General features: G+C 40.9%; 1 protein-coding gene across 6 annotated transcripts in view; it reads left to right on the top strand.

Moving 5' to 3' along the window:
* FBXO9 (F-box protein 9) overlaps positions 1–26314 on the top strand; it is a 45136-nt gene that overhangs the window by 5151 nt on the left and 13671 nt on the right. For 3 of the 6 annotated variants that reach the window (XM_039528406.1, XM_039528407.1, XM_039528411.1), the window contains exons 2-5: positions 3313–3390; positions 5933–6082; positions 8694–8751; positions 23798–23897. In XM_039528406.1, the coding sequence (XP_039384340.1) occupies positions 3313–3390; positions 5933–6082; positions 8694–8751; positions 23798–23897 (386 nt within the window). The remainder of the gene's footprint in view (positions 1–3312; positions 3391–5932; positions 6083–8693; positions 8752–23797; positions 23898–26314) is intronic. The other 3 variants (XM_039528409.1, XM_039528408.1, XM_039528410.1) reach the window with 1 other exon arrangement.

Here is a 26314-nt window from a genome sequence, read left to right as displayed (position 1 = left end):
TTAAATGGTTTAGTTTTTAAATGCAGATTTTTTGTCCATAATTCTACATCTGTAAGTTCAACTTTAATGATAGAGGTAGCACTACAGTACTTAATTAAGTGAATTGAAAAATACTATTTTTGTTTTTTACACTGCAAATATTTGCAATAAAAATATATATAAAGTGAGCACTGTACACTTTGTATTCTGTATTGTAATTGAAAATGTAGAAGACATCCAAAAATATTTAAATAAATGGTAGTCTATTGTTTAATCACGAAATTAAACAGAGTAATCACACAATTTTTTCCCTTAATTTCCTTTAGGACTGCTGAGAATCCCACTAAGAAGTACAAAAAAAATGTAATGCTAAGTCTCTTTGGCATGACAGAGAATTCTAGCAACATCTAGGAGAGACCTACTATGCAATGAAAAAAATGCTGAATTCCACATCTTTCCCCCTCCCCCAAAATCAGTTTAAAACTCAAGTTAAAAGGTGAATTTGCATCCTATCAAACAGGCTTTTGCAGAACTATAAATTTAATCAGCTCTTGTAATTCCTCTAATCTTAATCAGAGTGGAGTACAATTTCTGGGATACTTCACCTGCAACAGCAGCTTTTAGACAAGACCAAATCTGCTGCTTTCTCAGGCAGTCAGACTGATCACTGAGTGACAGGTCTGTTTGTGTGCTGTGCTACATGATTTGTAGAAATTTGTCATATTGGTATTCAAACTTAAACAAGACAGTTCATTAGGATAGCTTGTTTACAGTCCTCTGTTCTAGAATTGGCTCTCTCTAGAAGTGGGGGCTGTTCAGCTTTGTTCAAGCTTTGTTCAAGTTAACATGTATGCCAGTCCTATTGAACTCGATTCATGCTCTTTAAATATAAAATATTGTAAATAAGACTTTCATTTTAAAGTTATTGGCAGTTCCAGTTCCTTATCTTTTTATCATCAATAAAGGTTGTAAATCTGTATTAAACATTATCTTCCAAGTTCTCACGTTATCCACATAAGTGACGCTGTTATAGTTTACATCTTATAACTCTAAGCAATAATCTCTTAATGTGCAATATATAAAAAATATTCAAACTATAGTCTAAAAAAACACAAGTTTTTTTTTAAATATAGCAGTTAATGTAACTCTAAGGGCATTTTAAAATGGCACTGTGTTCATGAAGCAGAGGCTGCACTTCATGTTTCTTTTGGCTCTGCTTATATGCTTTGATTTAATAAAGATCCATGCACTTAATTCAGTAATAGTGAATAGAATGTTTACAGAAAGTTTTACTACAGAGGTCTGCATGATGGCACAGACTTTCAGCCTAGAAAAAATAAGACTAGACTGAAAACTTTGTTTGCATAAGTTTATGTCTAGATCAGGGGGACACTACCATAACTCTTCCAAAATCCTAGATGTGCGTGTAAAAAAGACTGTAAAGTTTCTATTCTGATTAGCTGTGTTTAAATACCCCACCCTCCGCAAATCAACTTACATGGTGAATATCTGGTTTTACCAGTACTTGAACAAAATTGACTCCTGAAAGGTTTGTAACTTTTCAAACTTATTCTTAGTATGGATGCTCCTATCTGTTTCCAGTAAGAAGGTCAGCCAACAAGATCAGATGTGGCTCTTAACTAAGTCTCAACTTTAAATGTATCTTAATACATGACAGAGGAGACAAATAGACACTTCATCTCATGTTGTTAACTACAATATGAACAACAAGACAGTAGGCAGAGTAAACACTAACATGTCAGTGTTCCGATTCCAACAGGAGCTCTTTTCTTTCCCTGTCTAAATATTCCAGCAAGTATCATAGTATCTTTGGGGCATTATCTTATCTTGTTGAACAATGTTGTAGATCAAAACTATAGCTTCTGTCACTCAGATATTGAAACATCTTTAGGGTGTAACCCCCATAGCTTAGCGATCAGCTTCATACAGTAGAACCTCAGAGTTACAAATTGACCAGTCAACCATCACCTCATCTGGAACTGGAAGTACACAATCAGGTGGCAGCAGAGACAATAAAACCAAACAAACAAGTACAGTACTGTGTTAAACATAAACTACTAAAAAATAAATGGAAAGCAGCATTTTTCTTCTATGTAGTAAAGTTTCAAAGATGTATTGAGTCAATGTTCAGTTCTAAACTTTTGAAAGACCCATAAATGTTTTGTTCAGAGTTGCGAACAACCTCCATTTCCAAGGTGTTCGTAACTCTGAAGTTCTACTGTAGTTATAGCATCACAATACCTCCAGCATTGCTGCTAGTACTATCTTAGGGTAAAACTAATTTAACCTGCTTAGTGACCACAGAAAATGTGTGACTGATATGTATCTTAGGGACTAGCAGAATTCCTTTAGTGAACATTTTGCTTGCTGCAATAAGTCTTAAAGTATGTTGCTGTTAGTGTGACCATATATTATATTGGAATATTTACTATAGTTTTGAGGTACATATTGGTGTCAGTGTTTTATAACTACATCGTGTTTGAAATCTGCTTAAGTTTTCCATCCAAGTTCTGAAGAACTCTACAAACTCTCTCAAACGTAAAAGGGCCAGATTTCAGTATAAATAAGTAGTCGTAGTCCATTGAGATCAGTAGAGCAACATCAGAGTTGTATTTGGTTCCAGCTTTTTCTGTTTGGGATGGTTGCTTCAAATGCAAACTGGTGGACTGTGGTGTTCATTTGCAGCCCAAACTGGAATAGCCCCAAGAGATATGTACTAGCTGCATTGGTTAAGCTTCAGAGTTAATATTATTTATCACTTCACTGCTGAATGATGTACCAGTTATATGCAGCAAAGACACTGTGGCTGAAAATCCCCTTTAATGTAGAAGCTGCTTCTGTAACACCTTTCAGCAACAAAAGTTTAAATAAGAAGTGGCACCATTACATCGAACTCCTGATTTTACCTGGGAGAAGACAGTATAAGGTGCAGTCAGTTGTCTAAAATATATTTTTATAAGTGAAATTTCAAAGTCCTCTTTTTATGGAGTTAGGTTCCCCTACAGTGTTTTCAATCCAAACATTGCGGCAGTGCACTGATGCATGTAAAATGGCAAATGACATCTAGCTGGACTCCGCATTACCGAGTTTCAGTGAAATACAAAATGCTTATTTCATTATCAGTTTCAATAGCTTAGTGTAACAGGTAATGCCACTAAACTTAATTTAGCCAAATGTTAAGTTGATGTCAACAGGGACATTATTTTGAGGGGGAACATTTTTTTTTGTAATGAGTTTGTGCAGTTTGCACACATCAGAGTAATGTATGTACATATACAGACTATATATTCATGTCTAACTGTTCTCTATTAGGCAGAAGCTGAAGAAGATTGTCACTCTGATTTGATAAGAGCTGATGACAATGAAAGGCCTGGTGAAGCAAATCTTCAGGTATGTCTAAAGTTATGTTATCATTTTGAAATGAAGTTCAGTTGGCATTTTCTTCTGTAGTAGAAATCTGATATGGTGCAGTTAAGCCATCCCATAAGTAAAAGCACATTCTGCGATATGATACTTTTTCCTATGGTACTTGTTTCCACATACTAATACAAAAAAACCTTGGCATTAAGGTTAAAATATACTTTCAAATATACACTGAAGGCAAGCTTCAATGAGGGAAGCGTCATATGGTGACTTCACCTTTGTTTTATACCACATTACCCTCCCCATTAAAAAACAAAACAAATCCTCACAACCAAACTACGAATTCAAGTTATAACCTTGATTGTATTTAGGGCTGTCAAGCGATTGAAAAACATTCATCGAGCTGTTAAACAATAGAATACCATATATTAAATTTTTTGATGTTTTCTACATTTTCAAGTATATTATTTCAATTACAACACAGAATACAAAGTGTACAGTGCTCACTGTATATTTGTTTGATTACAAGTATTTGCTCTGTAAAAAACAAAATAAATTGTATTTTCAATTCACCTAATATAAATACTGTAGTGCAATCTCTATCATGAAAATTGAACTTGCAAATGTCAAATTATGTACAAAAAATAACCGCATTCAAAAATAAAAATGTAAAACTTTAGAGCCTAGAAGTCTACTCAGTCCTACTTCAGCCAATTGCTCAGACAAACAAGTTTGGTTACATTTGCAGGAGATAATGCTGCCTGCTTCTTGTTTAAAATGTCACCTGAAAGTGAGAATAGGCGTTCACATAGCACTGTTGTAACTGGCGTCGCAAGATATTTACTTGCCAGATGCGGTTAAAGATTCATATGTCCCTTCATTCTTCAGCCACCATTCCAGAGGATATGCATCCATGCTGATGATGGGTTCTGCTCAATAATAATGCAAAGCGGAGTGGACCAATGCATGTTCATTTTCATCATCTGAGTCAGATGCCACCAGCAGAAGGTTGACTTTCTTTTTTGGTGGTTCGGGTTCTGTAGTTTCCGCATCTGAGTGCTGTTCTTTTAAGACTTCTGAAAGTACGCTCCACACCTCATCCCTCGATTTTGAAAGGCACTTCAGATTCTTAAACCTTGATTCAAGTGCTGTAGCTATTTTTAGAAATCTCACGTTGGTATCTTCTTTGCATTTTGTCAAATCTGCAATGACAGTGTTTGTAAATCAAACAACATGTGCTATGTTTGATAGCATCCGAGACTGCTATAACATGAAACATATGGGCAGAATGAGGTTAAAAGAGAGCAGGGGGACAGACAATTCTCCCCCAAGAAGTTCAGTCACAAACTTAATTAACGCACTTTTTTTTAAACGATCATCAGCTAAATGCATGAGTTTGCTAAAGCATGTCCTCCGGAATGGTGGCTGAAGCATGAAGCAGCATACGAACGTTTAGCATATCTGGCACATAAATACCTTGCAATGCCGGCTACAAAAATAGTGCCATGTGAACTCCTGTTCTCACTTTCAGGTGACATTGTAAATAAGCAGGTAGTAGTATCTCCCATAAATGTAAACAAACTTTTTTGTCTTAGTGATTGGCTGAACAAGAAGTAGGACTGAGTGGTCTTGTAGGCTCTGAAGTTTTACATTGTTTTGTTTTTGAGTGCAGTTATGTAACCAAAACAAAAAAAAAAAGTCTACATTTGTAAGTTACACCTTCAGGATAGAGATTGCACTACAGTACTTGTATGAGGTAAATTGAAAAGTACTATTTCTTTAATCATTTTTACACTGCAAATATTTGTAATTAAAAATATAAAATGAGCACTGTCACTTTGTATTCTGTGTTGTAATAGAAATCAATATATTTGAAAATGTAGAAAAACATCCAAAAATATTTAATAAATTTCAATTGATATTCTATTGTTTAAAAGTGCGATTAATCACAATTAATTTTTTGAGTTAATCACATGGGTTAACTGCGATTAATCGACAGACCTAATTGTAATCAAAGCTAATTTACAATAATGTATTCACAAGTGTAATAAGCCAATTTTTCTATATAAAATTGAAATTAATTTAAAACATTTTGAGCTGACATTTTCTTAAACTAAATATGAATGAGCAAGTAGACTTATTCTAACATCTTCAGAAAGAAGACAGTGAGATTATTTCTATGAATTTAGGCCAGTATTAACTATATCATGATCACTTCTTGCAACAACCTAAATTTTCTTCTGCATACTGAATCGTCCAAACAGAAGTAATTGCATTGTTGGAACTAAATTGTCCATAAGCCATAGCATTTCCTTGTGTGATTTTTCTGGTAATTCCACTGTAAGTGAAGCTAGAGGAAATGCCAGTTCTAATCTGAACCTGAGTTTGCTAAATAAAGTCCCTATATTTACCCTTGTATAGCTAGTATTGTATGTGTAATGTATATTCAAAGTTCTTATTTGTAGATTGGACCTGTAGAGCTGTGTAATCTCTTGTACAGGAGATGTACTGTCTGCCCAGAAGATGCTAAATCAAAGCCTATTAGGAGTTAATGTTTCTGCATTTTTAGGCAGAGCTCCAGATGTTTCGAGCTCAGTGGATTTTTGAACTTGCCCCAGGCATGAGTTCTGGTGGTTTGGAAACTGTGCCACGTGCAAGAGGCCCTGGAGTAAAGGCTATAGATACCAAAGGAAAGCAGGAGCTAGCAAAAGAGGAGAAGGTAGGAAAGAGATCACTTATTTTACTAATGGGCTGTCTTTGTTAGCATTCCATTAGCTTTTAACATCGAATGTTTAGTTTCTGGTTAAATCTGAAAAAGACCAGGCAGTTAACTTCCTCTCTGTATGCTAGATTCACAAAGGGATGTGTGGTGCCTAACTTTTAGGAGCCTAGAGATTTGGGTTTCACAAACTGAGTTAGGTGCTCAAGCCCCCTATGTAGTGCATAGGGAAGATAGGTACCTAAGGCTACATAGAGTACAAGCACTACACGTGTAACCACTTGCTTCAGAAAAAGGCAGGCTGCATCCACACTTGGCATTGTGGTGTGAGCTATATGCTTCAGTTGAAGGACTGTGGTAGATGGGAGCTGTTGGAGTCTTTCAGTGCAGTAGGGGAAGCCTCTAGCAGTGGGACACTACACTGCTAAAAATAGCATTGTAGCTGTGGGAGGCACTACTCAGGTGTGTAGAGAGCCCTCATAGGTTACATACCCGGGGAGGGGATAGGGTTCAGGTGTGAAGGGCATTCTCCTCACAAACTGTACCTAGTCTACAGTGCTATTTATACTCATGCTAGCTGGCTGTGTGGTGTCTGTACTCTGCTGTAAGTGTAGTCATATGCTAAGAATGGGATTTCCAAAAGTCAGCATATTGAGTGAGAAGCTGCCTTAGCTAACCATTGGGAGATGCCAAGGACGGGGTGTGTCCTAAGTCTCACTCCTTCCAAGGAGTTAGGGTCTTAAGTCTGGGCTGCAGGAATGTGCTGCTTCCTGCTTGGGATTCTGCGCTGTGAAGCCTCTCCTGCATATGATAGAGAGACTATAGTTTGGTGATTAGGGTTCTCACCTGGAAGGAGGGAGACCCCAGGTTCCAGTACCTTTGCTCTAATGACTAGTTATACAAAGTGCAACAGCTTCATCAGGAGAGACTGAGGGCATTTTCTTCCTTCAGCCTGAGGGAATTGAACCCTGGTCTCCCACATCCTGGCTGAGTGCTTTAACCACTAAAGTTATAAGGTGGGCACTACTGCTACCACCTCCTCTCTGGCCAGATTTTGAATGGGCCCAGGTCTAGTAAGTGAATTCCAAGTTCAGCCTACTGGATTGGGCCCTGCAGCTGAAAGAGGCAGAAGAACTCCTATCTTCCCCTGCTTTGTGGATTTTGCTGGGGTTTAGGTGTCCATATGCTTAGTGAGACATCAGTATGTGTGCACAGAGGCAGAAACTTAGGCACCCAGACGACTTTTACTACAAAAATGTAGAGGCAGTTTAGTCACTTACAGGGTAAGGTGGTAGCCGAGCAGGGGTTTTGTGAATGCCAGTGGTGCCAAACTGTTGAAGTTGGGCACATAAGTCCCTTTGTGAATCTAGCCCTGTGTTCCTTACTGTTTGCCACCGTCCCTCAAAACCCTTCCTCCTCATGCATGGCTTTTCCTCCTTCACCAAATATAGGTATTGTGAAGTGATAGTGGCCTACCTCCTTTAACAGTAGGTGTTATGTATGTGTGTGTTCCAGTTGAATGAAGTCGGAGCTAAAATGACAAAGTTTGTCAATCATATCTTCTTGTAATGGATATTTACAAACACTAAGAAAGCTAAAGAGCTTCTGAACTAGGTCAATCGCTAATGTGTTCTGGTTAAGTTCAATGGGCATTTTCTCTCCAGTTAAAGAAAAGGAAACAACAAGAGCTCTCCTGCCTTCCTTCCCGTGCCGCTCCTGACTTCTTGCACACATTTCCATTTTTGCTCTGGCTATTCACCTGCGTTTGTGAAAGTTCTTTCCAAGCATAGTGTAGCAGTATGGCCCCTACAATACTCTTGACTTCTTGGATCACTTAGTACTCTTTTGCAGGTTCCACTGTTCTTTATTGTTGCAGACTGGATTTGCAATTGATGTGCTTTTGTTCCTGTAGGTCAACTCTGGGGATTTGACTCTTTAATATCAGCCAGATGCTTTCTGTCTCACTTCCTGAGCATTGCTTTCACAAGTGCTTTACACAACACTTCCAGAATTGCCTTGTACTTTTTTTTTTTAAAGAAAACAAAACTGAGTTAGAGCCAAAGTGTCTCGAGGTAAAAGTGTGATACTTTAAATAAGTTGAAGATCTTCACTCCCCTGCCAATTTTGGTGACATGGACAAATTATCAATCCTTCTTTGTAAAGCAATAAAACTTTAGAAAGCTTGTTCATTTCTGAGAAGCTTCCATTCAAACGGTAAGTTCAATATGGCACAGTTAGACTCTTTTTAAAACACAAAGGAATTACTAGTTTAGAAACCTATGAAAATAGGTTTATAGTGTGGGTGCTATATCAACCATGGCTATAATGGTGTTAGAAGTTATGCAATTCCTTATAAGGGCTTAATGCCCTGATTTAATTAAAACTGGTGTAAGCAAGATTTAGGATCAGGCTGTGTTGGCTCAGAAATTCAGTTATTGTTAGTAGAACCCGAACATCACCTCCATGTTATTATATGCAATTGTGCTTTTACTGTTTTCCTTACCACCTCATAGTATAGAGAGTTGTCAACTTGGATGAAAATTCTGGTAACTGAATTTGCTTGGGTGCTTGTAACACATTTTTTAAATGTTCTGTGTAATTTATTGTACAGGCAAGAGAATTGTTCCTGAAGGCTGTGGAACAAGAACAAAATGGGGCTCTTTATGAAGGTAACATGCAGTTCTGAGATTACAAATCTAGTGCCTAGAAAAAGTACTATATGGTTGATCAGGAGCCATTTTTTATTAGTTGCTACGGAAATAGTGAGAGTTGTGTGCTCCTAATTAATAGCTGGAGAATTATAAGTAGGAATTTGAGAACTGGAGTTCTTGGGTCACTCAAGCACTCCCAAGACTAAAACTAACCTAAGAAAGAACAGACAGTAATGCTAAAGAAGCTCATTACTATAGTTAAGATTAAGCAAAACTACTGCAAGGCAGACTAAAAACAACCCTGAGTCTCTCCTTGTCTTTGGGCAAGGAAATGTTTTGCCATCTTTAGCAGTCTCCACACAAGTTTCAGTAGACTGAAATTTGTCTGGAGTAATTTTACCAGGGCCCTGGACAGCTTCTTTAATAGGAAAGCGCATATCTTAATTATTTTCTTTGCTGTGCAGTTACACCTTCAGTTTAACTGTAAACTAGCTTCTGTATTTTTAAAACAAAACTGTCACATTTAACATGTTCACAGCTTTCTAGTAGATGCCTTCTTAGAAGTGTTAAATGGTTGCCACTTAAATCTGGCAATCTTTAATTTGTCAGGTTTGCCCCCCAAATTGAAAATTCCTATGTAATGAAAGATTAAAAGCCACCTTTAGACAGCCTTCCTTCCTGTTCCTTCCCCTATTGGCACACTTCTGGAAATAGAGGTTCAGAATAGTTGGAGGGAAAAAGAGCTATACCTAAGCCCCAATTAAACAAGGTACTTAATTATGTGCCTATTGACCGGGACAAATAAGGTTCAAGTAGCTATTTAATGGGGGAGGAACAACGGGACACAACAGGATTAAATTTAAAGCCAAGTGGCTGTGTTTATTTTCTTTAATCAGTAACGGGGATGAGTTACAACTTGGGCCAGGGAAGAACAAATTATCAACTAAAACTGTTATCTAACTAAAACAAAAGGGAAACTAAAAAAAGGGGGGGGGGTTGGCAATGAAAGCAAACGCTTCTGCGCATGCACAGAGTAAAACAGCACGCAGAGAGGGAAAAAAAGGTGGGGGGGTGGGGTTTAGCAAAAGACAAATATTTGCAGAAGTTACAAAATATGTACCACACTCCAGATGCAGCTGACCAGCAGCCCGAACGCATGACAGGTTAGTGGGACGTGATTTTATTTTGATACGACACGACACGAGCCGGCAAAATCGGAGAAGACTCCTGGCTGATAGGGTGATCAGGCCTTTCAGCTAACACATGGGGACTCCTCCCAATTCTGGCACAGGATAAAGTTTTGTCTGGGGACTCTTCCTCGTGACAGTTTCGGATTGGTTCCCTTTTTACTTGTATTAGCACTGGATTGGCCCCTAGCTCCTTCGCCTTCCGGGCTGGAGCCCCTTACGTCAGCAGAGGCTGCACTTGGCACGTTTCTCCTTTGTCCGAGACAGGCTTGCATGTCTGTATATGGCTCACAGGGGCTGCACCTAGCACTACAATATAGCACACAGCACTACGGTGTTACTGGGCAAGGCTAGACTTTCGCCTTTTCCAAGGAACAAGAACCTGACCCAAAATGGAGGCGGTCTTGTCCTTTTACTAAAACAAAAATGGCCATAGACCGACAATTGGCCATAAAGAAGCAGTGTTTGAGCATGCATTTTTAGGGTTGTGACACCTATCTTTAAACACATGGATAATCCCACTATAGTCAGTGGAACTACTCATACCTAAAGGTAAGCACCTGATTAACTACCTTGCTCAACTACGATGTCAGAACTTGAGTCAGGGTTCCCTACATTAGGGGTCACCATTTCCAAGATCATGCAGTGGTTTGGGGCAAAGGGACCTCACAGGTGGCAAGATAGTAAAACTTTGCAAAAATGTTTAGTACGCTTAAAGGATAAACCCTTAGGCTTGAACACACGAGAACTTATTTTGGTATAACTTAAGTTGCTCAGGGGAGTGGAAAAGCCACTCCCCCCGAGGAACGTGAGTTACATAGCGCTGTCCACACTGGTGATTACGTCTGTTGGTGGGAGATGTTCTCCCGCTGACATAGCTACTGCTGCTTGGGTAGGTGGAGTAATTATGCTGATGAGAGTTTTCTCCCGTTGGCATAAAGCATCTGCACTAGCAGCACTATAGCGACATCAGTACAACTGCACTGTGAGTAGTGATTCTAGTGTAGACTAGCCCTTAGTGATGTCCTTTAAAGGCCACAATATTATCTGAGAACTCCAATTAGCAATTTAGTCTAGTGCAGTGAGTGAGTAGGAGACTGCTCAACCCTCTGTTCCCAACAGTATTATAATCTATACTTATGTGCCTGAATTTACTCCTTTAAAAAAAAAACAACCCTACAGGTCCTATTAAACTTGCATTCTGCTGCATTTAAGCTGCATGCAGACAGCCTGTTAGCTGTAATTGCGGAGACCCAAGGACACTGAACATCACTTTACTGTTGCATCTGTATAGGTAGATTCTGGCTAACAAGCAAATTAAATATAGTCTCATGAAGGACAGCAAATTATTCTAATCATAGAACTGGAAGGGATCTTGAGAGGTCATCTAGTCCAGTCCCCTGCACTTGTGGCAGGACTCAGTATTATCTAGACCATTCCTGACAGGTGTTTGTCTAACCTGCTCTTAAATATCTCCAATGATGGAGACTCCACAACCTCCCTAGGCAATTTATTCCAGTGCTTAACCACCCTGACAGTTAAGTTTTTCCCAATGTCCAAACTAAATCTCTCTGGCTGCAAATTAAGCCTATTGCTTCTTGTCCTAATGATTGCTAAGAAGAGCGCAGGAAAAAAAAAAAAAAGACTGCTTTATGTTGACCCAGCAACTTTGAAGTCTTCATACTTAGACAACTTCAGGACAGTGTGTTCTGAAGTTGTCACAGAACATGAAGCCTTCTAAGTTGTTAAAGCATTTAAAAGTCCAATAACTCGGTGAAAGATAAACGTGAGGCCTTGACAGAAGTCAGCAAGTGTTGATTTAAACTAAGTGTCATACATCCCTTTGGCATGAGGCACATATTGTTGCAGAAAGTTACATTTCCCTGTGCAACAAACATAGCTTCATAAGCTATAGTGCCTACAGTGACTACCACATTGAAAAGTGTATGTTAATATATTGTACTATATTGGTAAATCTGAGCAATTGCTTTCAAGGCTTAGGAAAATTGAGTAAAGAATTCAGTTTGAAGATTTAATCACTGTCTGGTGCTGCACAGCTTTCAGTCTTTGCTGTACTGGTACATTGGACTGTTTTGTTGGAGACTTCCTCTCTTGAAAAGCTGTACCAAGAAGTAGTTGAAGCTTTCCACCACCTTCAAGGAGAATGGTTTATTGTAAACGCTACAGCTGCTGTTATGGCAATGACAGGTGAGAACAGCAGTGAGATCAGAGAGATCCAACGCATCGCAACTAATGCCAGGATGTCACCTTCTACACTGAACTGTTGCTACTAATAGCGCCTGTAAAGCAGTACCTGGACCTTCAGGAAGCTGTTGCAAATAGTGAATTTTGTTAAGATGTCCAGTGAATTGACTTTGTGCATTGTTCTGATGACAGGTTCCTTTTACTGGTAATTTTCTCATTTAAGTGAGGTGACTCATGAGGTAGAGTTTAGGTTTTCCTGTATAATAAAACAGATGCTCCATCTTTGCTTCCCCCCCCAAAACTTTCATTATGTTTGGCTACTTAGACTGTGAGCATTTTGGGGCAGGGATTATCTTTAATCTCAATCATCAGTAATTGTTTTTGCTGATACCAGAGATGAAGTTATTGAAGGTGACAATTTAAGCATCTTTGGTAATCTAAACGAGCTGGACTCGTCCCTAGTTGCAGAATAGGAGTGTTCTCTCTCTGCATGAGAAGGTACAGGTGTTGGTGAATACTTCTAAATTGGCCTTCTGGACACAAAGTAGTAACTTGTGAACCTGCAACTTGAAGCCTGGTTTCAAACTTTGAAGGAACCGAGGAGCTGGTCAGGAACTATCAAATTCAGTCAATCGGAGAGAACCTTAGCCCAGCAGTGGCACTATTAGCCTGGTACCCAACAGAGGGTAAAGAGGTGGACCATCAACCCCTTTATTCCAAAGACAGTTTTATCAGTGCTGAATGTGCCATTGCAGGACAGACAGACCTGAAACTGGTTTCTGCACCTAATTGAAGAGGAATTTCACACATTGACAGATTATCTGCTTTAGCTGCAGAAGCCTTGAAAACTTTCCATCTTGTAGCTTTAAGTGAGGTTTCTCTGTGGTGATCAAAAATAGTTGCTGTCACCTGTGGATAGATAACTTAGTTCAACCTTATGTGGAATCTCCCCTCAAAGACAGGCTCATGCGTTCTTAAAGGGAGAGTATAAGTTTACTCTTCAGAACTAGTAGTTGCAGTTGATTATTGTAACAATTTCTTCTGCATAAGATATGGGGGGGATGGGAATAGTGAAACAATTTAACATAGAGGATGGTGCCTAGTGTTGAAAGTTCTGAAATCCCTGCATTAGAGAATTTACACTAGTGTAAAGTTACTCAAGATAACTGAAGGGTCTAGATTGCTCAGAAGCTTGGTAATAAGAATTAGAGCCATTCATAGAGTCAGTAACATCTTTTAGGTATCTGATATCACAGTAAGACCACTAAACAGTTGCCAATAATCAGGTCACATCTATCACAGTAGAACTTTAACTTTCTGTAAGTGGGAGACTCTTTGCACGTTAAGTTTTGCACATTAAAACATATCAACCATAGTTTTAATTTGCTAAAGTGTACTCTGTTTTGACAATTGTAATAGATTTTTGATTAGACACTCTAGAATATTTTACCAGATGCTTAGAAAAGAGACTTCACTACAGCATGCTAAAACCTTAACTAGTTTTGGTACTGATTAAAGTACATAGATTACTTAGGTTGTACTATACCTGAAAGTTCTAGCTATACAAAAGATCAAGAAGATTGAATTAGAGTGGATCACTTAGAACAGCAGGCCATCGCCAGTCAATGGAAGACTTGCTGGTAGGCTGGAGAGCTGGTGTTAGTTCACTTTCTAGTTTGTTTGTTAAAACACTATATTACTTTTCCCAGTAAGCTACTGTGTGGCTGCCAAAAACATGTTATGATTGATAATGGCAGAAGAGGTCTGTGCTATCATGACTAGGAGAAGTATCCCTGAGACACACCAAGTGACTCATGCCATGTAAAAAGGTTTCAGAATCCCTGCTCTAGGAATCTAGGTAAAGGGTGCACTACACTGGCGGACAGACCTGCAACAGTGCTACATTTGCTGTGGATAAAAAGGTGTGTAGGCTATCAATTCAGTACCTCTTAAATCCTAATTTCTTCATTTTTTAGAAAAAGTTCATGCTTTCCTCCCTATCTAATCAGTGACTTGTGTAGGAATGAAGCTTTGTCCTGAGATAGCTTCAGCTGACAGCAGAGCACTGCCTGGTAGGTAGACAGGCTGCTGCATCTTCTGTCTCCACTCACACCCTATTGAATTGAATCCAGTTAAAGATTTGAGTACTAATATTCAAGACTCAGTCAACTGATACATGTTGATAATCAGATCAGATGAGATACTGCATTACACTAAGGCCTGGTCTACACTACGGGGGGGTCAAACTAAGGTACGTGACTTCAGCTACGCGAATAGCATAGCTGAAGTCGAACTACCTTAGTTCGAATTTCCTACCTGTCCAGACGCCGCGGGATCGAACTCCGTGGCTCCCCCGTCGACTCCGCCACCGCCGTTCGCGGTGGTGGAGTTACGGAGTCGACGGGAGCGCGTTCGGAGTTCGAACTATCGCATCTAGATTAGACGCAATAGTTCGAACTCCGAGAAGTCGAACTCTCCGCGTCGACCCGGCGGGTAAGTATGGACCTACCCTAAGAAAGGGAAATTTTGGACAGGACATTCCTTACTTTTTGTAAGTCATGATGGCTCTGATTAAGGAAAGCACTTATGCATGTACTCAAGTCCTTTGCTGACTAGTGGGGAGGTCCTGAAATGGGCTTATATGCAGTGTGACATTGCCCTTGAAATGTCACGAGTCCACTGCAGCTCTCAAAGTGTGTTTCAGATGTACTGAGGAGTGACTCTCTCATGGTGGTGTAAGGTTGGTACAAAAATGAAGCCACCAAGTAGTTGATAAGAATCAACTATAAATCTGCTAAGTTCTCCTTTCCAACTTGGACACATCTGTGATAGGTTCAATCACGGAAATCCCCTTGGGAGCTGCCAGCTGATGTGCCAAGACTACTACTGCCCCTGCTTTCCCTGCCAGTTCGAGACTCCAGCACCCTGTCTTGCTGAGGCAGACCCAGCTGTCTGCTCCAACACAGACCCAGGGTCGGAATTACTTGCCCCAAGATTTGACTGAAAGCAGCTAACAGAAGTTTGCTTATCTTTAAGACTCAGATGCCCAACTCCCACTGGGATCTAAAACCCAAATAAATCCTTTTACCTTGTATAATGCTTATACAGGGTAAACTCAAATTGTTTGTCTTCTAGAACACTGATAGATATGTACAGCTGTTTTCCTCCCCCCCCAAATATTAATATATACTCTGGATTAATTAATAAGTAAAAAGTGATTTCATTAAATACAGCAAGTAGGATTTAAGTGATTCCAAGTACACCTCTACCTCAATATAATGCTGTCCTCAGGAGCCAAAAAAATCTTACTGTGTTATAGGTGAAACCGTATTATATCGAACTTGCTTTGATCCACCAGATTGCACAGCCCTGTCCCCCTGGAGCACTGCTTTACCATGTTATAGCCAAAATTCGTGTTGTTATATCGAGGTAGAGGTATAGTAAAAGAATTACCAAGCAAAATAAAATAACACGCAAATCTAAGCCTAATATAGTAATACAATTGAGTACAGATAATATCTCACCCTGAAAGATGTTTCAGTATATTTCTTTCACAGACTAGATGCCTTCCTAGTCTGGGCACAATCCTTTCCCCTGGTACAGCCCTTGTTCCAGCTCAGGTGGTAGCTAGGGGATTCCTCATGATGGTTCCCACTTTAGACTCAGACTTTAAGGTCAGAAGGGACCATTATGATCTAGTCTGACCTCCTGCACAATGCAGGCCACAGAATCTCACCCATCCACTCCTGTAACAAACCCCTAACCTATGTCTGAGTTATTGAAGTCCTCAGATTGTGGTTTGAAGACCTCAAGATGCAGAGAATCCTTTGTTCTGTTCCACCCATTTATATATCTTTTGCATAAGGTGGGAATCCATTGTCCCTCTGGGTCATCCCCCCCAATGGAAAAGCACCAGGTTAAAGATGGATTCCAGTTCAGGTGACATGAACCCATGTCGCTGTAAGACTTGATTACCCACTTGCCAGCACACAGGTATACAGGAAGATTTACAGGTAAAACAGAGCCATTTGCAGTCAGTTGTCCTGGTTAATGGGAATCAAGATTCCAAACCGCCATTAATGGCCCACACTTTGCATAATTACAATAGGCCCTCAGTTATATTTCATATTTCTACTTTTAGATAGAAGAGTGGTACATTTATACAAATAGGATGATCACATGCAGTAGAAAATAAGCTTTGTAATGATACCTTACAAGAGACCTTTTGCATAAAGCATATTCCAGTTACATTAGCATATTTTCATAAAATCATAGTGCAACATCACAGCATCATCTCAGGCTAAGTTTTCCTCTGCATTCTTTCAGTAAAGAATATCTACTAGAGCGTGACATTCCCATTTGAAGACGACATTTAAACAGTGATTATTAGGTTGTTGGAAGAACATGATTCCAGTACTAAACAGTAGCAGGGCTTTACTGCAGGTTTCCCAGCAAGCTTCCACTAATATAAATAGGTTACAATAGTGGTCTTTATTTTGACCCAACTTAATATTTTCCAGACTATTGATATAGTAAATTAAATTCTCTTGTTCAGTTATTTGGCTTTTCTACTAGTACACCTCTAACCCAATATAAAGTGGTACTTGGGAGCCAAAAAAATCTTACCATGTTATAGGTGAAATCATGTTATATCAAACTTGCTTTGATCCACCCAAGTGCGCAGCCCCACCCCCTTGGAGCGCTGCTTTACCACGTTATCTCCGAATTTGTGTTATATAGGGTCGTGTTATATCAGGATAGAGGTGCACTTTACATGAACAAGCAAAGGTTAGAAAAAAATCCTGGACAGCCTGTAATGCTTGACATCTAATAAAGCCTTCATTACAGCCACTTGATCTATCTGATCTCAAGATTTATAGGGTTAGAATTCTATTTCTGGTGGTTGTAACTTTAGCTCCTATGTCCAGGGAGAGTAAAGCTCCAGTAACTTATCCTTCCTATGTTAAATAGCAAGAACGATTTCCTGATTGAAGCATCTGGGTAATGAGCCCCAGCTGAGGGGGCTCAAATACTATACTATAAAATCCCAGCACAACTATATCTAGGTGCTGCATGAACACAGGAAGAGATACACAGGTCAGAACCCTATTGATTTTTGGTGAAGAGTGGAAAATGAATATTTTCCAATTTTCAGCAAAATCAATAGGGTTCTGATTAGAGGAGGCTGTCCAGGAAGGGGGCGGGGGTGGGCAGGGAGAAAAATGGGAGGAAGCAAAGGGCCCACTAACCCCATACTTAAGATCATAGGATACCGGGGTGAGGCAAAGTCTCATGGGATGCACCACTCACCCCTGGTCTGGTACCACCTCCTGCTTGCTCTGGGGATTAACTTTAGAGGTAGATGTGCTCTTCCACAATTTGCATGCTGTCACAGGCATCACTCTCTCTCTCAGGTCAGCAACTCCTCTCACTCCAGAACATGCAGCATCCTCTTTATGATTCAGCCCTCTGGCCACACCACTTCTCCCTTCAGGGGTTCAATCCATCAACAATCCTAAGCAGTCTTTCCATTCACCACCCTGGTGCCACTACTTCGGTGGCTGGTAGGGGAACACAGATCCATCCTCTAGTCTGGGTTCCAGTCTAGGGACCCTCAGCTCAGTAGTTGTAGGCTTCCTCTCTTTGCTCTCACTGCTCTTTTCCTGGGTTGCTTCCCTCTCTCTTCCCGAGTGTACTAGCTCCAAGAACCCTCTTCCCAGAGAGTGACTACTGCCTTTCCCTACAGCCCCCAAACATGCCACACACACCTCTTCCTAGGTAGTGACTGTCCTTTTTCAGCACCAACCTATACCCTGCTACCTGACTTTATAGGCCCTCCCCATCTGTTCCTGTACAGATGAACCTCTAATGAGCTGCCTCCAGCCTAAAGCTCCCCTGTTTGCAGCCTAATTAACTGATTGGGCCCACCTGACCTAATTCTGCTCTTGCAGGGCTAGTGGAAGTCAGGCTTTTCTGATTTTCACCAAAATCAGGAGAGTTCTGCCCAGTAGTGCCTAGAACATTTCCTGAAATTGATTCGATGCAGTTTTAAAATTACCGCTTACATACAAACAGAGAAATGCTTTTGATTTATGTGTAGGAATTTGCTTTGCTCAGGCAATAAGGCAATGGCTGAGGTTTTATTAATTTTCCCTAGTCCTCTACCCTCAGTGATCTTACAGGTCAAGACTGATCTGTACCACTATTGTTTATTCCATGTGTCTGGTCCCCCTTAGAGAAAGATTCTGGGTCATCATAAGCATGTATTAAGCAAAATAGTCTCCCATTGGATGGTATCGTGTAAATGCCTACTGAAAGTGTGAAAAAGGAAATCTTTGCTGGAACCCCAGAAGCCTCTCCATCAGAGAGATTAGAGAAGGCTCCTGCCTCACCTTGGGGTTGGGTTGCCAGCATGCACCAGAGGTTTCAGTTATTTCATGAGTGGTCCTCAGCTTTACATCAAGCAGTCATCTTTCCAATGTTTTTAAAAAGGCCATTTCCATCCTTCACCCTAAGATGATCCTTTGGTCAGCTAATTTTGTTTGAAGAGTGATAGCTTTAGGGGGAAAATGCAATAAAAGTCCAACTATTATAGTAGGGCTAGCTGTTTTTCTTCCAACTCCAGCTCCTTGGCTGACTGCTTAATGGAACCATGTCAAAATGACAAACTTCATCTCAGCTGTAGTTTAGTGGGTTATATGCCAACCAAATAGGGTAAAGCTAATTCATGCAGAGGTAACGAACCTCAGCTCTGCATAGGAGTGTCACATGGAGTTCTTGTAACATCCAGGTTTACATTCATTCCAGTAAGATGAGATATTACCATGCCACTAATGTAGCTTGGGAACTGTGGCATTGAGGGCTCAGCCTGAATCAGGGTGAAAAGCAAGGATGGAGACTAGGTAACCTGCTACTTTAATTTTAATAGTGTTTCTTTGAAGTACTATAGCATTAAGAAGCTGAACAACATAACCCTTCACTAGTTCAAGTATTAATATCAGCAATTACTGTCTAATGGCACTTTAAAGGCAAGAGGCATGCTGTACAATCTAGTTAAAGTCCTGAACTGGCTAACCTCTGAACTGGACTCTGTTGTAAAGACCCCTGGCTTTTCCCAATCAAACTCCCATTTTTCCAAACCTTTCTGTTGCCTCCATTAAAAATAGGCTAATCAGTGTAAGTGACAGGAGACTCAGTCCAATATAACTTCTTAGCTTCCTCTGGCCAGATGCCAGTACCCACTGAAGAGAATACAACCTTCAACAATATAGCCTAATTCAAAAGTCTAAGATATGTCTACACTACAAGCACTAGAAGGGATTTTTTTTGTTGCTGTAGTAAATTCACCTCTCCCCGAGGCAACAGCTAGATCCATGGAAGAATCCTTCCATGGACCTAGCTGCTGCAATGTTTCTATAGGGTAGTCAGGGTTGTGAAACACCATGCTACCCCCTGCACTTAGCATGAGGAAGTCATGTCTGTGCCTGCTGTGAATCACCTCCCTGAAATCACCAGCCTCTGGCAACAAGCACTGCCTTACTCTCTCTGTACAGGTTAGTAATAGGCACACACCAACCCCTGAGTCCTCTGAGCATTCCTCTGGAGTGCTCTGCCCCTCTTTCACTGAGCACTAACAGCACTCTTAGATCCATTATTCCTTTAGGAATAATGCATACCAGATTGTAAGATTCAACTCAGGATCACTGCTTTGCTTAACAAACAGGACTCAGTGAACACAAGAATAAGTTTATCAGAGAAAAGCAATTCAAGTGATATAAAGAGTAGTGGAAACAAATGGTTACATATCAAACAAAATCATAACATGCTTTCTAGAGCTCAAACTTAACAAGACATTTTCCTATCTCCTGCATGATAGTTACCCCAAGTCCTTTCCCCCCATATTTTCAATCAGTTTTGTTGAGATCCTTTTTCATAAGATCAAGCTTGCTAGCAGCTTGTCTTCACAGATTGAAGGAGTGAGGATGTACCTCCATACCCCTTATTATACCCCCGAGTTCATTGTCCTTTGTTGTAAACAGAGCTCTCCATTGCTGGTTCACTTCTTCCTGTAAAATTTCCTCTTTGAAGATTTCACAATCCTTCATTAGCATTTGGCTCAGATTGTAAATGGAGGTCCATTGTGAACCATACAATATTTAATTTACATTTAAACAGATAAACATTACTTGCCTGAAAGAAAACCTGCTTTTTACATATCTGGTGTACAATCCCTAGATATAGACCTTAAAAATGTGTGTATACACCCCCCCCCCCCATCTGTACATATGGTTTGCAGTGATACTGATGAGCAGTGTGACACAAGCTTTCATTAGAGATCTTATATGACTTTTTTGGTGAACCTGTGGATCCTTGTACCCCTGTGCCCTCTGGCAGCTGGCATCCAGAGGTTCTTGGGTCACAGCTGCATCTACAGTGGGGGTTAGGTCAACCTAACTACATTGCATAGGGTGTGAAATTTTTCACAGCCCTGAGTGATGTAGCTAGATTGACCTAAGTTTTAGATGGAGACAGGCCTCAATCAGACTTTTGCCCAGAGAGTCTTCAGTTCCCAGTTAGGAGGTTTGAACACACACAAGTCTCAGGCTTACGTTACAGGTATTGGACTGCAAAATTATTTTTTGCTACAGCCAGCAGACAGTTCTGGATTTTGAAAGTTCTCCAAATTTAAACTTTTGTCCTTATTATAGGACAAAACATTGGAGCTGCTCAAGGCGGTCTTTAGAGGCACATGCAACATTTGTCTTGAACTTTTCTGAACGGACAGAATGATCTTTTCACAAACATTGAAGTTACTGGCACTGCGAGTGCACATAATCCAATGATTGGGTTTCAGTTTTCCAGTATTCAAATGCTGTTATATTGTCAAAGGGAACTTCACATGTCATGTACAAGTCAAAATCATGTTTGAACTCTTCTGCCAGGCAAGGAAAAAATGCACAGAATATTTTTGTAGTTGCTAAATTGCATGACATCTGTGCCTGGACAAATGGTTGGCAAAAAGAGATCCTGTTCCATAGAGCCCATTGGCTACATTGTGGATATGGTTGCCTTCAGTTTGCTTTGAAATTCTGATGCAAAAGCCAGCCTTACAGATGAAAGGAGTTGCCATTTGGAGCCCATTGACTTGAGGTCCACTTCTTTTAAGGCATTATCTACATCAGAAGTAACTTAAGCAGTGTATCAATGTGCATTTGCCTCCATTTGCCAATGAGCCCTGTTTATTTCCCCCCCCCCCCCCCCCCCCCAATAAAGAAAAGATAAATTGCAGTACAGTTTTTGCTGGTTTCCAGCGTCTTCGACCACCTGGCATAAACTTAACTGGTCGGTCACTTTTGGCTGGGTGCAATCCAGCTCTCACACCAACACAGGAAGCAGACACTAACACAGGAAGAGAGCTTTGTCTTCAGTATCTTTTAACACTTTTCCTTCTCCCTCTCCATTCCCTTATCGCTTCCTCTTCATTCCACCCAAACCCAGTCTCCCTGCTCTCTCTTTCTGTACATTTCTATCCAGGGCATGGAAATTTTCTCAGACACCCAGTAGCTAGAGGACTAAACCTCTAGGTAAAGAGAAATACAAAATACAGAGGCCTTGGGCCCAGCTCCACATAGGTACTTAGGCACCTAAACCCCAGGTTTAGGAGCCACTGTGATCCACTGAACCGCTGCAGGCACCTAAATGTTCACTTTAAAAGTTCCCTAGGCACCTAAGTTTCTGCCTCTGGGCATGCACACTGCTGCCTCAGATTAGGTGTCTGGCCACTTACTTCAACACCTGAGCCCCAGTGTGACCCACAAAGTGGGTGAAGATAGGCAGAGGAGCACCTGTTTTAGCCATGAGGCCTGATCTGCTAGGCCACCTATGGGATTGAGTCCCATTCAGAATCAGGGAAGTGGGGCATGAAAGAGAGAGAATAACTTTATAGCCTGGTACTAGTGCACCCACCAGGGAGGTGGGAAACCCATGTTCCAGTCCCCCTGCTCCAGTGACTATTATTTACCTAAAGAGGAACAACTTCAACAGGAGCGATTGAGGGAGCTCAACATCAGAATATCCTATATCTCAGTGGTTAGAGCACTCAGAGGTGGGAGACCCCTTTTCAAATCCTCTCCCCCCCCTCAAGTGGAGTGGGGAATTGAATTGGTCTCCCACATTCCATATGAGTGCTGTCACCACTAGGCTAAAAGTTATAAGGTATGCAGCAACATCTCCTTCACACATTGTGTGTGGAGTGAAGGAGACACCTAACTTGTTCTCACAAGAAATAAGCCATCTGACTCCAAGAGAAGGGTTCCCAGGTGTGGATCACAAGCAGATAGGCACCTCCCTGCTGCCTGGACTTAGGTACCTATCTCTGTGAGAGGGGCAGGGTGGGGTTTAGGACACACCTCTCTCATTGGCATCTCCTGTTGGCTAATTTGGGGGTCTCCTCGCTACCATGCTGGCTTGCAACACCTAAGTCCCTTTATATAGTTGGTCCTTACTCCCTAAAGGCAATACCCACTTGGAAAGAAAACAAACAAACAAAAAAAACCCAACCTGCTTTCTCTCTCTCTCTCTCCCCCTCCCCCCATGCCCTGCTAATAGAAGAGATGCAGATTCTAGTATCCCTACTAGGGTGCTTTTCCCAACTCATTCAGGGAAACTCGATCTGAATATCAGCCTTTGGTTAGTAAATATCTGAAATTAGAAGCATCCTCTCTGGATGCTAGAAACAGATGGAGAATTCTCTGTTCCCCATCTCATTGCAGAGCCTTGCAAAGATTTTGGGATGGTTTCTGCTCCTCTATATTTCTTTCAGCATTCAAAAGTGCAGAGGCAGCAAGAATGAGATATCCTTCCCAGTGACTAGCTCCAGTGCCTGCCATCACTGCTGCTGCTTTGCCATTGAGCAGCAAAGTGAAATTGACCTGATTCTTGTCCATGTCACTGATGCCTACAAGGTTCTGAATAGCAGCGTTTTTACTCTGCTTTAGCTTGGTAAAGTTATGAGCATCTGAAAGACTGATCTGAAATCATCTGAAACTGGAGTCATCTGTCTGCAGACTTCCAGTGCACTGTTGTCATCCTTTCACGCTCAGTTCATATTTGGCAAAGCTCTTTGCAACCATAAAGACAAAGAAACTTTATGGACATTGGAAACAAGTAAGAGTTGTTGGGTGCCCAACACCTTTGGGGGGAAAAACAACAACAGGCTTTTATAAAATTTAAGTGTATAAAACACCCTTATGTATCAAGCCTTAACTGGCACTCCCATAGAAGATATGAATGAAAATTAATTATGTAGAAGCTGATGGTATGTGTCCTCCACAAAAGGGGTAAGTGGATTTTCAAGCCCTGATAAGTGTCTCAAATAGGTCTATCTTCCCTGCTAAGATTACCATTTTTATTCCAATTGGTTTAGGTTAAATTGGATATTAAAGAAATAACTGGGAGGGATTAACTGGGATTAGTGTCCAAGCGGGCACCCTGATGAGCAGCTTTGCCACTTCAAAAAAAATGATTTTTTAAAAAGTGTAATGCTATAGAGCCTTCCTGGCCTTAGTTATAGTACAGTTACAGCTAAAGTCATGTCTCGGGAGAAGCTCGATTTTGATCACTAGAGTAGGCATTACATGTGCTCCAAGTTGTAATATTACCTCTGTTTTCAGCCATCAAGTTTTATCGTCTAGCCATGCAACTTGTACCCGATATAGAGTTTAAGATCACCTATACGTGGTCTCCGGAAGGTGATGGTGTCGGAAAGAGCTAGTAAGTATGACAAGTTTACCACTGAGCAGCACAGGAGTGCACAAATTTACACATTTTGTTTCTAATCCAGAGACATTCATTAAGGTGCCACCTATCTGTTTGTAATATAGTCACCTAATGTTTGAGAAGCATCTTTTTGTTTAACTTCAATTTAATTAGTAGCATGCATTATGGAAAGTTATCTAGATCCTTTAATGGGCCTGGGAACACATTTTATACCAAACAGTACAATGAGATGCAGTTCTTAATTTGTTTGGCGCCAATTCAAACTTAAAAATTGCGGGATTAAAATAATTTAGCAGAAAATAGTTACTAGGTAATTTAAAAATACAGAAACCACCCTATTAACTTTTTACTTGGAGATTCAGATCTATAAGCTATGCAGGCAGGATCATTTTTAGGCTAGTAAGAGCTGATATATTGATTCTTGAAAGTTACACTGTAGTATCAAGAGAGTCTGCACTCATAGGCTTGTACATACCCTAAGAGGAAAATAAGTCTAACTGCTACGTAATAGCCAAGTATAGGACTGTAGAAGGGCTCAGCCAAGGCTCATCTCTCCGCAAGGCTGTGGGGGAATCCCACCACCTCACAATAGTTCACTATAGGCCCCAGCCCTATGTCAGGGCGGGGCAGTAAACAAACAGTCTGGAGCTCAGGCCCTTAGGCATGGGCTGAGCCAAGAGTCCAATAGAAGCCCAGGCCCTGGGTCAGGGCAGGGCAGCAAATGAACAGGAGCTCAGGCTTCTGAGCATCTGGTGTGAGGGTGAGACTGCCACCCCGTGAGTGGGATAGCAGGGGGGACACCGGCCCACCCACTCCACTACATCCCAGCCCAGGGCCTTAGCAGCAGCAGGAGGCTCACTGCTGTGTCAGTGGGGATCCTGACTGCAACACACTGACATGGGTTCTGGCTGAGCTGCAGCCAGTCCAGGGTCAGCTGCCCATGGGCTACTTCCAGACTCCCACTTAGAGGGTACCTGGGTTAGGGTGGTGTCCTTGGAGGTTTCCAGCACCATCGGCTCCTTCGGGTAGCTGGCCAGAGGTAGGCTGGGCTGGGCCGGGCCGGGCCAGGCCAGGCCTCATGTCAGCCACAGCCTGCCAGTGTGTCCTAACCTAGAGCTAGGCCACAGGCATCTAGCCTCTCTGGCAGCTAGCTTTCAAGTGAGCTCTGCAGTTGGGCTTTTCTACTTCCTGACCCACTGGCTCCTCCCACATTTATGCTAGGGGAGGCTCGTCCCTCCGTGGGGGATCCCACTGCCTTGCTACAAGGACTATCTGGGTATTCAAGTGAACCCCCATTAACATCACACAGTGAGGTAAGAAAAATACTAGATTATAGAATAGAATTTTATTAAGTTCTTCTATATTCCTAGTATTCCCCCCCCCCCCTTTGAGTGACTTTCCATTAGTCAGTTCAATCTATTGATGAGGACATGAACTTCCATGTGGTCTTTCAAAAAAATTTTTTCTTATTGCCCCTCCCCAACTCCAGGTGATACTAAGGCTGGAGCCAGCTTTCTTATCCTGCCCCCTTATTTGTTTTATAAAGTAGCATCTGCAGAGTGTATGTCTTTCTAGAAATGTTTGTTAGCACTATTAGTACTTCTGCTCTCTAAGCTCTAAACAGTTGTAGAAGTTCTCTATGTCACACCAGCAAAAAAGTATAACAAGCTACTATAACAATGTTCTGTAACAGTTGTCATCTCTTCCTGTAACACAAGGTAAGTAATGAACACTGTTTTATCAATTATCACTCCCTTTCTCCATAATATCTTACTAAAGTTTTAGGCCTAGAAGGCCAAAACAGAGTTCTATCTTCTCTTTACAGTATTTTAAAGATCCTTTTCTATCTCTTTCAACTGGAGTTGGAGCTTTCTTTATTCCATCACTTCCCTTATTAAACCCATCCCAATTAAACTAAACATGCACAAGAGAAATATAAGTAAGCTTTTGGAAGTTCTACACAAACTGTGTGTTCTCACAGAGAGCTTGTTAGTATTAAGGACAATCAAAAATAATATATGCAGCACCTCATGAGTAAGGTTAGGTAGAGTCATGTGGTTTGAGTGGCTACTTGTACACACCTGTGTAGAATGGTTGCACCTGTTGTAGAGAACTCAGGTTTAATCTTTATGTTGCAGTAATGTAATTTTATAGCATATTAAACAATCTTCATTAACCCTTTAGCATAGGGAGCAATCCATGAAGGCACTTAGGAACCTAAGTCTTGTTTTTAGGCACCACTGTGATTCACAGAACTCCCACTGTACCCTGTAGGCACCTGAAGTCACTCAGTGCCTAAATTTTTGTCTCTGAGCATGCACTCTGATTTACAAACCGAGGAAACAACAACGAGGAGTCCTTGTGGCACCTTAGAGACTAACAAATGTATTTGGGCATAAACTTTCGTGGGC

This window comes from Mauremys reevesii, linkage group 3, assembly GCF_016161935.1.
Source record: "Mauremys reevesii isolate NIE-2019 linkage group 3, ASM1616193v1, whole genome shotgun sequence".
In the NCBI taxonomy this organism is placed as follows: domain Eukaryota; kingdom Metazoa; phylum Chordata; order Testudines; family Geoemydidae; genus Mauremys; species Mauremys reevesii.
Note: the sequence above shows the minus strand (reverse complement) of the source record. Positions and strands in the feature narration are given on the sequence as shown.